Source organism: Hibiscus syriacus, unplaced genomic scaffold, assembly GCF_006381635.1.
Source record: "Hibiscus syriacus cultivar Baekdansim isolate YM2019G1 unplaced genomic scaffold, ASM638163v2 tig00003967_pilon, whole genome shotgun sequence".
Lineage (NCBI taxonomy): Eukaryota > Viridiplantae > Streptophyta > Magnoliopsida > Malvales > Malvaceae > Hibiscus > Hibiscus syriacus.
The window spans coordinates 28,238-43,188 of record NW_024061987.1 but is presented as its reverse complement, the minus strand read 5'-3'; the positions used below and the strand labels follow the sequence as shown (position 1 = coordinate 43,188).

General features: G+C 39.2%; 1 protein-coding gene and 1 non-coding gene across 2 annotated transcripts; both read right to left on the bottom strand.

Annotated features, from left to right (window-relative positions):
• Window positions 1-134: 134 nt before the first annotated feature.
• Window positions 135-14,949, bottom strand: LOC120184737 (embryogenesis-associated protein EMB8-like). The gene is made up of 7 exons (XM_039189126.1): window positions 14,941-14,949; window positions 14,018-14,079; window positions 13,849-13,910; window positions 13,572-13,678; window positions 13,406-13,495; window positions 13,262-13,295; window positions 135-326 (listed from the first exon to the last, which is right to left on the bottom strand). The coding sequence occupies exons 1-7, from the start codon at window positions 14,947-14,949 to the stop codon at window positions 220-222; spliced, it is 471 nt and encodes a 156-aa protein (XP_039045057.1). The 3' UTR covers window positions 135-219.
• Window positions 14,805-14,877, bottom strand: TRNAK-UUU. Its single transcript has one exon. It is a non-coding gene; the product is annotated as a tRNA-Lys (tRNA).
• Window positions 14,950-14,951: the final 2 nt, after the last annotated feature.

Here is a 14,951-nt window from a genome sequence, read left to right as displayed (position 1 = left end):
GTTGTTTGAAGGTTAAGCCCTGATCGGAGCAGATGAAATGAAAAGTAAATATTCATCTGAAAGTTAAAACTAATAAATTTTCAGCTAAACAACATAGAGTTCTTCACAAGTGATACAGATAGGAAGGAAAAATAGAAGCACTACCTCTTCCAAGGAAAAAAATCAAAATAAAATGTAAATTCCAATCCTTAATTACATTCGTTATGCTCATAAACATAATCAGAACAATTCATATACCAGAATATTGGCACCAATACTAGTTCCAACAGCAAATAGAGGAGTTTCTGGATATTCACAGCGTATATGGTCAATGATTTTCCGTACATCTTGTTGGTAATGCTCAATCCCACATAGTGTTGGAAACACTATTGGGAATGGTATTTAAGGCTTGACATTCTACTTCCTTGTTGAGTGATAGAGAACAAGGGGGGCTCTCGCGCACCGCCGCCGCCGTCCGTCCGTCTCGGCTCGGCTCGGCACGGCACGGCTCGTGGTCGTGGTCGTGGTCGTGGTCGTGGTCGTGGTCGTGGTCGTGGTCGTGGTAATGGTAATGGTAATGGTAATACGTGTCTTCGACACGTCCGCGCGGATACTATCTTTTTAGAGAAAATTCTTGAGGAATTTCTCTTTGAAAGAAACAAATGGAAAATGTGAAAGATATCAACTGATATTTATAGGCTGCTGAGGACTGTTTGAATTTCAAATAATAACAGCTGAATTATTTTTTATCAGAAATTAAACAGTTTATTCCTAAATTAAATCAGAAACGTTAAGATGTACCTAGACTGATTTACAGCTTTGTACAGAGGAGACAAGCTGTTAATATCAGGAGTTACAGGAGTTATTTGATTTAATTCCAGGGGTTACATGATATAATTTCGGGAGTTATAACAGCTGAATAATGATACAATGAACCTGGACTATTTCTGAGTCAGGTTCATCTAGTCGTTTCAGCTGTTACTAATAAGAGGTTTAATCCTGAAATTTTATGGACGATTTTAACCCTATTTCTAGCCTATAAATAGAGAGCTATATTCAGCTTCTCAACTCACTCCAAAACATTCACAATTCACTTACCAAAGTGTTTTCTAAAGTTCTCTCTGTGAGTTCTCTCTGAGTGCTTTCCGATCAGAAGTGCAATACCACCAGCAGTCCACTCCGGTTTCGGGTGTACGGAATTCGGAGCGACCGTGTTAACCTCGGGGGACGGTCCGCCTACTGCAGCGATTACACACATCGAGGCGAATTCGTTTCTAAGGCAGTGGTTCTTACCACGACACGGTTTACGAATATGTTCTTCTTAATTACTGTTATATTTTCAGTCAGTGCTAACGGTGTACTTTTGCAGTTCATATATCCAACAATTTAGAAACGAATTTCCATAAACTGCAATTATGTCGACACCTTTGAGCAAACTCATTCCCGATCTTTCCAAGCTCGATGCACTTGATGGAAAGAACTATAGAAGGTGGTCCCAAGAATTCTTATATTCTTCGAGCAACTTGATCTTGATTACGTGTTGCTCAAGCCACCACCTACCATGCCGCCAACCCCAGCTGTTGTTAATGATGCGGATGCGGTCCTCAATGATGATGCCTTAGCAACTGCCGCCGCCGCTCTCGCTACCTACGAGAAATTCGAGAAGGATAACAAGACGGTACGAGGACATCTGCTCAGCCACATGTCAAATAAACTATTTGATATGTTCCTTAGAGAAAAGAGTGCCAAGGCAATATGGGACACTCTCGACAAGAAGTATGGTGCGGATGATGCGGGGATCAAGAAGTACGTTGTCGGCGAATGGCTCAAATTCCATATGACAGACGACAAGCCAATAATGGATCAAGTCCATGACTATGAGAACTTAGTCGCTGACATCATCGCTGAAGGGATGCAAATGTGTGAGGTGCTACAAGCCAATGTACTCATTGAGAAACTGCCCAAGTCCTGGTCCGATTACCGTAACTCTCTTAAGCATAAGAAGAGAGACATTTCGCTTGAAGAACTTGTGGGCCATATGAAGATTGAAGAAGCCAACCGTTTAAAAGATAAGCTTACTAATTCTATGAGTAATTTATCTTTTAGAGCTAACTTGGTTGAGTCCAAATTTAAGAAGATCATGAAACGTGGGAATCAAGACAAAAAGACGAAACCACAGAAGGCTACCAACTTCAAGAAGTCAGGAAAGGCCAAACCGGAAGGAAAGACGTTCAAGTGTTATGTCTGCGGTTTACCTGGCCACAAGGCTTACCAATGCCAACACCGCTCAGACCGCCAGAATGACAACAAGCCACAGATGCACGTTGTAGAAGAAGATGATGAGATCATTGCTGCGGTGGTCTCATAAGTTAATCTGGTGGAGAACAGTCAGAATGGGTAGTTGACACTGGCGCTTCGAAGCATTTCTGCGCAAGGAAGGAGTTTTTCACTGAGTTCGAGGATGGAAACACTGGTGAATGTGTGTACATGGGGAACTCTAGCAGCTCTGAAGTGCTAGGCAAAGGCAAGGTTTTACTCAACTGACTTCTGGTAAAACTCTGGCTTTAAATAATGTTCTGTATGTACCTGCCTTGCGTAGAAATTTGATAAGTGGTGGGCTTCTGAATAAGGCAGGCATTAAGTTAGTTTTTGAGGCAGATAAACTTGTACTTTCCCGAAATGGTGATTATGTGGGGAAAGGGTTTTTAAGCAATGGTTTATTTGTCATAGAAACTCAATTTAATGAAAATAAAGCTACCACTTCTGCTTATATTGTTGAATCCATTGATATGTGGCATGCTAGATTAGGACACGTGAATATTCATGCTTTAAAGAAATTAATGAATATGAATGTTCTGCCTAAACTAGACACAACTAGCTTTAACAAATGTGAGATTTGTGTAGAAGCTAAGCATACTAAACCTCACTTTAAGACTGTTTCTAATAGAAAGACTGAACTGTTAGAACTCATTCATACTGATCTAGCAGATTTTAGAAACACTGAAAGTAAAGGAGGAAAACACTACTACATAACTTTTGTAGATGATTATTCAAGATATACAAAAGTTTATCTCCTAAGAACTAAAGATGAAGCTGAAAACTTCTTTCTTATTTATAAGGCAGAAGTTGAAAATCAGTTAGATAGGAGAATCAAACGAGTTAGATCTGATAGAGGTGGTGAATATGGATCTAATTTCTTAAAAGATATTTGTGAAAAGAATGGCATAATTCATGAAACATCAGCCCCCTATTTCCTCAACAGAATGGTATAGCCGAAAGGAAAATAGAACTTTAAAAGAGATGATGAATTCTTTACTAATAAGTTCCGGGTTATCTGATAACATGTGGGGGGAGGCCATTCTATCGGCAACTCATATCTTGAACCGAGTTCCTCATAAGAAATTAGATTCTACCCCATATGAATTGTGGAAAGGATACGCTCCTAATTTACAATACCTGAAAGTGTGGGGGTGTCTGGCTAAAGTGGGCTTGCCAGACTTTAAGAAGTCCACCATCGGACCTAAAACCGTTGATGCAGTGTTTATAGGGTATGCTACGAATAGTGCTGCATACAGATTCATGCTTTTACAAGATTATTCTATTTGTGAATCAAGAGATGCTGTTTTCTTTGAAAATACTTTTCCTTTAAAGGAACCGAGAATAAATATTGAAACACAAATAGAAATATTCCATCAACTTCTTCTAGTAAACCTGCTAGGTCTTCTGAACAAATTGATTTGAGCCTAGAAGAAGTAAAAGGCAAAGAGTTGAAACCTCTTTTGGACCAGACTTTATTACTTCCTTTATTTCTGAGATAAATGATTTAGACTTCATTTCAGATCCTATAGCTCAAATTTTTCTATTAGATGAGGATCCTAAAACTTTTGAAGAAGCTATAAGATCTATCGATGCTAGTTTTGGAAAAGCGCTGTTAATGATGAACTAGAATCGATAATGTCTAATCATACTTGGGAATTAGTTGACTTGCCTAAGGGATTCAAACCAATCTCCAACAAATGGGTCTTCCGGAAGAAACTAAGGCCAGATGGTTCGATTCAGCGATACAAGGCAAGGTTAGTCGTCAAAGGGTTCACTCAAAGGTTTGGTTTAGACTACTTTGATACATACTCTCCCGTTACAAAAATCTCAACGATTCGTGCATTATTTGCACTAGCCTCTATTCATAAGTTGCAGGTACATCAAATGGATGTTAAGACTGCTTTCTTGAATGGGGATCTAGATGAGGAGATTTACATGGAGCAGCCACTAGGTTTTGAGGCACCTGGTATGGAAGGCAAAGTTTGTAGACTCAAAAAGTCACTCTATGGACTTAAGCAGGCTCCTAAACAGTGGTATGAGAAATTTCATAAAACTATTCTTAGTTTTGGTTTTGTTGTGAATGGTTCGGATGCTTGTGTGTATTCGAAGATGTTTGAAACTGAATGTGTTATCATAAGTCTTTATGTTGACGACATGTTGATTTTCAGTTCTAACATTGAGTCCATTAACAAAGTTAAAAATTTCTTGTCCACTAAGTTTGAGATGACAGATTTGGGAGAAGTAGATGTAATCTTAGGAGTCAAAATTACCAAAACTGAGAAGGGATTTTCTTTATGTCAAGCACATTATATAGAGAAAGTGCTAAAGAAATTTGACAGTTTTGATGTCGTCCCTGTTCGAACTCCTTATGACCCTAGCATACATCTAGTTAAGAATAAAGGAAGTAGTGTTTCCCAAACTGAATATGCTAAATTAATCGGAAGTTTAATGTTCTTAATGAACTATACTCGGCCTGATATTGCTTATGCTGTGAGTAGACTAAGTAGATATACTCATAATCCGAGTGGTGAGCACTGGATTGCGCTTAAACGCTTACTGAAGTATCTTAAGGGTACTGTGAATTGGAAACTTGAGTTTGTTGGCTTTCCTGCGGTATTGGAAGGATATTGTGATGCCAATGGGTTTCTGATAATGATGAGGTAAGCTCTACGAGCGGGTATATTTTACTTTGGGTGGAGCAGCGATCTCGTGGAAATCATCAAAGCAGACTTGTATTGCTCGTTCTACCATGGAGTCAGAGTTTATAGCTCTTGACCTAGCTGGGCAAGAAGCCGAGTGGCTCAGAAGCTTGTTAGCAGATATTCCGTTGTGGGGAAGACGACTCCTCCAGTTTCATTGTTGTGTGATTCACAAGCTGCGATATGTGTGGCTAAGAACCAAGCTTACAATGGTAAGAAAGACACATTCGCATAAGACATGAATCAGTTAGACACTTGATAAAGAATGGAGTGCTCTCTTTAGAGTATGTGAAGTCGGAAAGGAACCTAGCAGATCCACTTACCAAAGGGTTAAGTCGGAAGCTGGTCCTAGATTCGTCGAGGGGATGGGTCTAAAGCCCATTGGTTGAGGAATTCATGGTGGATACCCAACTTGGTTATCTAAGTTCCATGTGGTCAAACGAAACCATGGAAAGACTCATAGTGCACATTCCTACTGCCTATCCCTATGATGAATAATGTGCATGCCCAGGATGAGCTTAATTGCTCTTAATAAATTCATAGCCCATGTTTTGGGTGGTCTTAGTGAGAAAGACTTGATGAATTTACCGATTTGGCTGAATATCTATTCTTAATAAGTTCATAACCCAGAGTGAGTGGGTAGGAAATGATGAACTTACCAACAGAAAGGTTGAGTTTGTTAAACTCTTAATAAATTCAAATCCAAGTATTTGGATGGTTCTAGTGAGAAGGACTTATTGAATTTACCGATAAATGAGGTTGAATATTTATTCTTAATGACTTCTTAGCCCAGAGTTTGGGTGGTTCATTTATAATGAACTTGAAAAAAGTCACCATACCCTTTGTGAGGTTGAGCTATTATAAAAGCTCTTAATTATTTCATATTCCTTTTAAAGGGTGGTTTATGTTGAGATAAACTTGATGAAATAACCTATGTAAGTGAGAAGGGTTAGCCGCCTTCTATGAAAAAGTTGGGCTATTTTTCTAGCACACTTACTAGAATCCTGAGGTAAGATGGCCAAATATATACTTTTGTATATATATATCTTACACATCGAGGACTCAGGTGGATGAAGGGGTTAGTTGTGTGTTATGAGTTTACCCTGATCTTAGAAAGTTCCAGACTAGTTTCACTTATCTAAGAGAAGGATTGCTCATCATCACTATGTACTAGTTCCAGATATGTTCACTAGTGCTTAAGCAACTAATCTCGCTATTACTCTTCTGGAAAGCTGTTTTCGAGTTTCAGAAGATTTCTTTCGCATTAGTGGGGGAATGTTGGTAATGCTCAATCCCACATAGTGTTGGAAACACTATTGGGAATGGTATTTAAGGCTTGACATTCTACTTCCTTGTTGAGTGATAGAGAACAAGGGGGGCTCTCGCGCACCGCCGCCGCCGTCCGTCCGTCTCGGCTCGGCTCGGCACGGCACGGCACGGCTCGGCTCGGCTCGTGGACGTGGTCGTGGTCGTGGTCGTGGTCGAGGTCGAGGTCGTGGTCGTGGTCGTGGTCGTGGTAATACGTGTCTTCGACACGTCCGCGCGGATACTATCTTTTTAGAGAAAATTCTTGAGGAATTTCTCTTTGAAAGAAACAAATGGAAAATGTGAAAGATATCAACTGATATTTATAGGCTGCTGAGGACTGTTTGAATTTCAAATAATAACAGCTGAATTATTTTTTATCAGAAATTAAACAGTTTATTCCTAAATTAAATCAGAAACGTTAAGATGTACCTAGACTGATTTACAGCTTTGTACAGAGGAGACAAGCTGTTAATATCAGGAGTTACAGGAGTTATTTGATTTAATTCCAGGGGTTACATGATATAATTTCAGGAGTTATAACAGCTGAATAATGATACAATGAACCTGGACTATTTCTGAGTCAGGTTCATCTAGTCGTTTCAGCTGTTACAAATAAGAGGTTTAATCCTGAAATTTTATGGACGATTTTAACCCTATTTCTAGCCTATAAATAGAGAGCTATATTCAGCTTCTCAACTCACTCCAAAACATTCACAATTCACTTACCAAAGTGTTTTCTAAAGTTCTCTCTGTGAGTTCTCTCTGAGTGCTTTCGATCAGAAGTGCAATACCACCAGCAGTCCACTCCGGTTTCGGGTGTACGGAATTCGGAGCGACCGTGTTAACCTCGGGGGACGGTCCGCCTACTGCAGCGATTACACACATCGAGGCGAATTCGTTTCTAAGGCAGTGGTTCTTACCACGACACGGTTTACGAATATGTTCTTCTTAATTACTGTTTATATTTTCAGTCAGTGCTAACGGTGTACTTTTGCAGTTCATATATCCAACAATTTAGAAACGAATTTCCATAAACTGCAATTATGTCGACACCTTTGAGCAAACTCATTCCCGATCTTTCCAAGCTCGATGCACTTGATGGAAAGAACTATAGAAGGTGGTCCCAAAGAATTCTTATATTCTTCGAGCAACTTGATCTTGATTACGTGTTGCTCAAGCCACCACCTACCATGCCGCCAACCCCAGCTGTTGTTAATGATGCGGATGCGGTCCTCAATGATGATGCCTTAGCAACTGCCGCCGCCGCTCTCGCTACCTACGAGAAATTCGAGAAGGATAACAAGACGGTACGAGGACATCTGCTCAGCCACATGTCAAATAAACTATTTGATATGTTCCTTAGAGAAAAGAGTGCCAAGGCAATATGGGACACTCTCGACAAGAAGTATGGTGCGGATGATGCGGGGATCAAGAAGTACGTTGTCGGCGAATGGCTCAAATTCCATATGACAGACGACAAGCCAATAATGGATCAAGTCCATGACTATGAGAACTTAGTCGCTGACATCATCGCTGAAGGGATGCAAATGTGTGAGGTGCTACAAGCCAATGTACTCATTGAGAAACTGCCCAAGTCCTGGTCCGATTACCGTAACTCTCTTAAGCATAAGAAGAGAGACATTTCGCTTGAAGAACTTGTGGGCCATATGAAGATTGAAGAAGCCAACCGTTTAAAAGATAAGCTTACTAATTCTATGAGTAATTTATCTTTTAGAGCTAACTTGGTTGAGTCCAAATTTAAGAAGATCATGAAACGTGGGAATCAAGACAAAAAGACGAAACCACAGAAGGCTACCAACTTCAAGAAGTCAGGAAAGGCCAAACCGGAAGGAAAGACGTTCAAGTGTTATGTCTGCGGTTTACCTGGCCACAAGGCTTACCAATGCCAACACCGCTCAGACCGCCAGAATGACAACAAGCCACAGATGCACGTTGTAGAAGAAGATGATGAGATCATTGCTGCGGTGGTCTCATAAGTTAATCTGGTGGAGAACAGTTCAGAATGGGTAGTTGACACTGGCGCTTCGAAGCATTTCTGCGCAAGGAAGGAGTTTTTCACTGAGTTCGAGGATGGAAACACTGGGTGAATGTGTGTACATGGGGAACTCTAGCAGCTCTGAAGTGCTAGGCAAAGGCAAGGTTTTACTCAAACTGACTTCTGGTAAAACTCTGGCTTTAAATAATGTTCTGTATGTACCTGCCTTGCGTAGAAATTTGATAAGTGGTGGGCTTCTGAATAAGGGGCATTAAGTTAGTTTTTGAGGCAGATAAACTTGTACTTTCCCGAAATGGTGATTATGTGGGGAAAGGGTTTTTAAGCAATGGTTTATTTGTCATAGAAACTCAATTTAATGAAAATAAAGCTACCACTTCTGCTTATATTGTTGAATCCATTGATATGTGGCATGCTAGATTAGGACACGTGAATATTCATGCTTTAAAGAAATTAATGAATATGAATGTTCTGCCTAAACTAGACACAACTAGCTTTAACAAATGTGAGATTTGTGTAGAAGCTAAGCATACTAAACCTCACTTTAAGACTGTTTCTAATAGAAAGACTGAACTGTTAGAACTCATTCATACTGATCTAGCAGATTTTAGAAACACTGAAAGTAAAGGAGGAAAACACTACTACATAACTTTTGTAGATGATTATTCAAGATATACAAAAGTTTATCTCCTAAGAACTAAAGATGAAGCTGAAAACTTCTTTCTTATTTATAAGGCAGAAGTTGAAAATCAGTTAGATAGGAGAATCAAACGAGTTAGATCTGATAGAGGTGGTGAATATGGATCTAATTTCTTAAAAGATATTTGTGAAAAGAATGGCATAATTCATGAAACATCAGCCCCCTATTTTCCTCAACAGAATGGTATAGCCGAAAGGAAAATAGAACTTTAAAAGAGATGATGAATTCTTTACTAATAAGTTCCGGGTTATCTGATAACATGTGGGGGGAGGCCATTCTATCGGCAACTCATATCTTGAACCGAGTTCCTCATAAGAAATTAGATTCTACCCCATATGAATTGTGGAAAGGATACGCTCCTAATTTACAATACCTGAAAGTGTGGGGGTGTCTGGCTAAAGTGGGCTTGCCAGACTTTAAGAAGTCCACCATCGGACCTAAAACCGTTGATGCAGTGTTTATAGGGTATGCTACGAATAGTGCTGCATACAGATTCATGCTTTTACAAGATTATTCTATTTGTGAATCAAGAGATGCTGTTTTCTTTGAAAATACTTTTCCTTTAAAGGAACCGAGAATAAATATTGAAACACAAATAGAATATATTCCATCAACTTCTTCTAGTAAACCTGCTAGGTCTTCTGAACAAATGATTTTGAGCCTAGAAGAAGTAAAAGGCAAAGAGTTGAAACCTCTTTTGGACCAGACTTTATTACTTCCTTTATTTCTGAGATAAATGATTTAGACTTCATTTCAGATCCTATAGCTCAAATTTTCTATTAGATGAGGATCCTAAAACTTTTGAAGAAGCTATAAGATCTATCGATGCTAGTTTTTGGAAAAGCGCTGTTAATGATGAACTAGAATCGATAATGTCTAATCATACTTGGGAATTAGTTGACTTGCCTAAGGGATTCAAACCAATCTCCAACAAATGGGTCTTCCGGAAGAAACTAAGGCCAGATGGTTCGATTCAGCGATACAAGGCAAGGTTAGTCGTCAAAGGGTTCACTCAAAGGTTTGGTTTAGACTACTTTGATACATACTCTCCCGTTACAAAAATCTCAACGATTCGTGCATTATTTGCACTAGCCTCTATTCATAAGTTGCAGGTACATCAAATGGATGTTAAGACTGCTTTCTTGAATGGGGATCTAGATGAGGAGATTTACATGGAGCAGCCACTAGGTTTTGAGGCACCTGGTATGGAAGGCAAAGTTTGTAGACTCAAAAAGTCACTCTATGGACTTAAGCAGGCTCCTAAACAGTGGTATGAGAAATTTCATAAAACTATTCTTAGTTTTGGTTTTGTTGTGAATGGTTCGGATGCTTGTGTGTATTCGAAGATGTTTGAAACTGAATGTGTTATCATAAGTCTTTATGTTGACGACATGTTGATTTTCAGTTCTAACATTGAGTCCATTAACAAAGTTAAAAATTTCTTGTCCACTAAGTTTGAGATGACAGATTTGGGAGAAGTAGATGTAATCTTAGGAGTCAAAATTACCAAAACTGAGAAGGGATTTTCTTTATGTCAAGCACATTATATAGAGAAAGTGCTAAAGAAATTTGACAGTTTGATGTCGTCCCTGTTCGAACTCCTTATGACCCTAGCATACATCTAGTTAAGAATAAAGGAAGTAGTGTTTCCCAAACTGAATATGCTAAATTAATCGGAAGTTTAATGTTCTTAATGAACTATACTCGGCCTGATATTGCTTATGCTGTGAGTAGACTAAGTAGATATACTCATAATCCGAGTGGTGAGCACTGGATTGCGCTTAAACGCTTACTGAAGTATCTTAAGGGTACTGTGAATTGGAAACTTGAGTTTGTTGGCTTTCCTGCGGTATTGGAAGGATATTGTGATGCCAACTGGGTTTCTGATAATGATGAGGTAAGCTCTACGAGCGGGTATATTTTTACTTTGGGTGGAGCAGCGATCTCGTGGAAATCATCAAAGCAGACTTGTATTGCTCGTTCTACCATGGAGTCAGAGTTTATAGCTCTTGACCTAGCTGGGCAAGAAGCCGAGTGGCTCAGAAGTTTGTTAGCAGATATTCCGTTGTGGGGAAGACCGACTCCTCCAGTTTCATTGTTGTGTGATTCACAAGCTGCGATATGTGTGGCTAAGAACCAAGCTTACAATGGTAAGAAAAGACACATTCGCATAAGACATGAATCAGTTAGACACTTGATAAAGAATGGAGTGCTCTCTTTAGAGTATGTGAAGTCGGAAAGGAACCTAGCAGATCCACTTACCAAAGGGTTAAGTCGGAAGCTGGTCCTAGATTCGTCGGGGGATGGGTCTAAAGCCCATTGGTTGAGGAATTCATGGTGGATACCCAACTTGGTTATCTAAGTTCCATGTGGTCAAACGAAACCATGGAAAGACTCATAGTGCACATTCCTACTGCCTATCCCTATGATGAATAATGTGCATGCCCAGGATGAGCTTAATTGCTCTTAATAAATTCATAGCCCATGTTTCGGGTGGTCTTAGTGAGAAAGACTTGATGAATTTACCGATTTTGGCTGAATATCTATTCTTAATAAGTTCATAACCCAGAGTGAGTGGGTAGGAAATGATGAACTTACCAACAGAAAGGTTGAGTTTGTTAAACTCTTAATAAATTCAAATCCAAGTATTTGGATGGTTCTAGTGAGAAGGACTTATTGAATTTACCGATAAATGAGGTTGAATATTTATTCTTAATGACTTCTTAGCCCAGAGTTTGGGTGGTTCATTTATAATGAACTTGAAAAAAGTCACCATACCCTTTGTGAGGTTGAGCTATTATAAAAGCTCTTAATTATTTCATATTCCTTTTAAAGGGTGGTTTATGTTGAGATAAACTTGATGAAATAACCTATGTAAGTGAGAAGGGTTAGCCGCCTTCTATGAAAAATGTTGGGCTATTTTTCTAGCACACTTACTAGAATCCTGAGGTAAGATGGCCAAATATATACTTTTGTATATATATATCTTACACATCGAGGACTCAGGTGGATGAAGGGGTTAGTTGTGTGTTATGAGTTTACCCTGATCTTAGAAAGTTCCAGACTAGTTTCACTTATCTAAGAGAAGGATTGCTCATCATCACTATGTACTAGTTCCAGATATGTTCACTAGTGCTTAAGCAACTAATCTCGCTATTACTCTTCTGGAAAGCTTGTTTTCGAGTTTCAGAAGATTTCTTTCGCATTAGTGGGGGAATGTTGGCAATGCTCAATCCCATAGTGTTGGAAACACTATTGGGAATGGTATTTAAGGCTTGACATTCTACTTCCTTGTTGAGTGATAGAGAACAAGGGGGGCTCTCGCGCACCGCCGCCGCCGTCCGTCCGTCTCGGCTCGGCACGGCACGGCACGGCTCGTGGTCGTGGTCGTGGTCGTGGTCGTGGTCGTGGTCGTGGTAATGGTAATGGTAATGGTAATACGTGTCTTCGACACGTCCGCGCGGATACTATCTTTTTAGAGAAAATTCTTGAGGAATTTCTCTTTGAAAGAAACAAATGGAAAATGTGAAAGATATCAACTGATATTTATAGGCTGCTGAGGACTGTTTGAATTTCAAATAATAACAGCTGAATTATTTTTTATCAGAAATTAAACAGTTTATTCCTAAATTAAATCAGAAACGTTAAGATGTACCTAGACTGATTTACAGCTTTGTACAGAGGAGACAAGCTGTTAATATCAGGAGTTACAGGAGTTATTTGATTTAATTCCAGGGGTTACATGATATAATTTCGGGAGTTATAACAGCTGAATAATGATACAATGAACCTGGACTATTTCTGAGTCAGGTTCATCTAGTCGTTTCAGCTGTTACAAATAAGAGGTTTAATCCTGAAATTTTATGGACGATTTTAACCCTATTTCTAGCCTATAAATAGAGAGCTATATTCAGCTTCTCAACTCACTCCAAAACATTCACAATTCACTTACCAAAGTGTTTTCTAAAGTTCTCTCTGTGAGTTCTCTCTGAGTGCTTTCCGATCAGAAGTGCAATACCACCAGCAGTCCACTCCGGTTTCGGGTGTACGGAATTCGGAGCGACCGTGTTAACCTCGGGGGACGGTCCGCCTACTGCAGCGATTACACACATCGAGGCGAATTCGTTTCTAAGGCAGTGGTTCTTACCACGACACGGTTTACGAATCTGTTCTTCTTAATTACTGTTTATATTTTCAGTCAGTACTAACGGTGTACTTTTGCAGTTCATATATCCAACACATCTTCAGTCCATCCAGCATTATAACAGCAATCAGACTGAAAATAAAATCATTCAGGTAGACTTCGTGAATTTGAAAATGGCAATTTCTCAAAAGACTAAGATGATTAAGAATCTAGGCCAAAAGAGCGTTGCATGAGAAACTCACAGTTAGAGATACACCTCCTAGACCACGATGATTGCATACAACAACACTCCAACCCTGTCTTGCCATGTTGAATGCACGATGCTTCACATACTGCACACACAACGACACTTCTTTAGGTTCTTCAGCAAAAATATATGAGCGAATATATACATATATATAAACTTACTGCAGCAGTAGAATCGCTGGTCAAGCCAGGAATGACAATGACAATCGGAGTTTTATCACCTTTACGAACAGCAGAACCATCAATTATGCCAGAGGGACCCTCCACAAATGTTATTAGTTAAAGATTCATAATATTAAACTGAAGCCACATCTATCATTTTTAAAGAGTGAATTCTCACCCATTCTTTAAATTCGAATATCATACATAAATGTTCTAAAAACCAAGCTAACTAAAAACAAAAATAAACAAAATCATGGGATGATGAGTAAAATCTGACCATCCAAATAAGTTAGCCAGTCCAGAGCAATTGTTCCACTATCAAAAGCACGGAATAAACGTCTAAGAATAATAAACACTTAGCAGTTAGCACATTGATATCTATCCAAAGAGAAGAAGTTGAAAATACAGATTAAAAAAGAAAAAGAAATAGAAAGAACTGAACTAACCGTCTATAAGTAACAGGAGGAGGCCTTCGTGAAAACTCAAAAAGGCTGTCTGAAGATGAGGACTAGAAAGCCATGGAGTGGCCAAGTACCTGCACGATTGTTGAACAAAATCACAAACAACTGGAAGATTAAATTCGAGTTTCGATAGATTAGCAGAGAATTGAGAAGTCAATCCTCTAATTTGTCCGAATTTAATCCTCAAACTCTATGAAAACTGAAAAAGCAGTTCAATTAACACTAAACCTTATTTTTAAATAGCTAATATGAAAATCAGCAGCTCAATAATGCAAAAAACTAACAAAAATTAGCAGTTCAGTTCAATAATTTATATGTATTGAGTAAACTGTTCAAATTAATCTTTCCGTTTTTCTAAAAGTAATAATGTTACTTTGTTGGAGTATCTTACACTTGGCGGCGACTGATCGGCCGAGGTCGGAGCAGAGCAGGAGTTGTAAGTTAACGTAACCGGATCGCCTCTGAAGAGAGCGAGTAACTCGTGAAGAAAATGAATCTCCAAAAAGTTGTACAGAAAAACGAGGAATAGAAAGAAGGCGGCGAGGAAGAAATGTGAGACGGGGATTGAAGCGAGTGCTCGGAAGAGAATATCCTAGGAAGAGATGGCGGGCTTGCTATCCATTGATGTTTGGAAAGAAATGGAAAGCTAAGAGGAAGCTATTATTTTTTTTCCTCAGAAAAAAGTGAAAAAGGAAATCCAAGAATATTGTGTGGATAATAATTAAAGGTAAATGCCAGGCTTGTTTTATTTGGCGGGAAATATTCAAAAAAACGCCGTCTGTGGGAATCGAACCCACGACCACGTGGTTAAAAGCCACGCGCTCTACCGGCTGAGCTAAGACGGCTGGTGAGATTTGTGTCTAAATAGTGAAATTATATATACAGAATGGATGGGGGGAAAATCCGACCACTGCCATCC

Bases quoted from the DNA above. Each gene is read 5' to 3' on its own strand.
- LOC120184737 (XM_039189126.1), bottom strand. The intron at 13,296-13,405 runs GTGAGTTTCTCA...TTTTATTTTCAG, and splicing joins TAGGAGGTGTATCTCTAACT to TCTGATTGCTGTTATAATGC. The intron at 327-13,261 runs ATGTGTTGGATA...ATTACCAACAAG, and splicing joins TAATGCTGGATGGACTGAAG to ATGTACGGAAAATCATTGAC.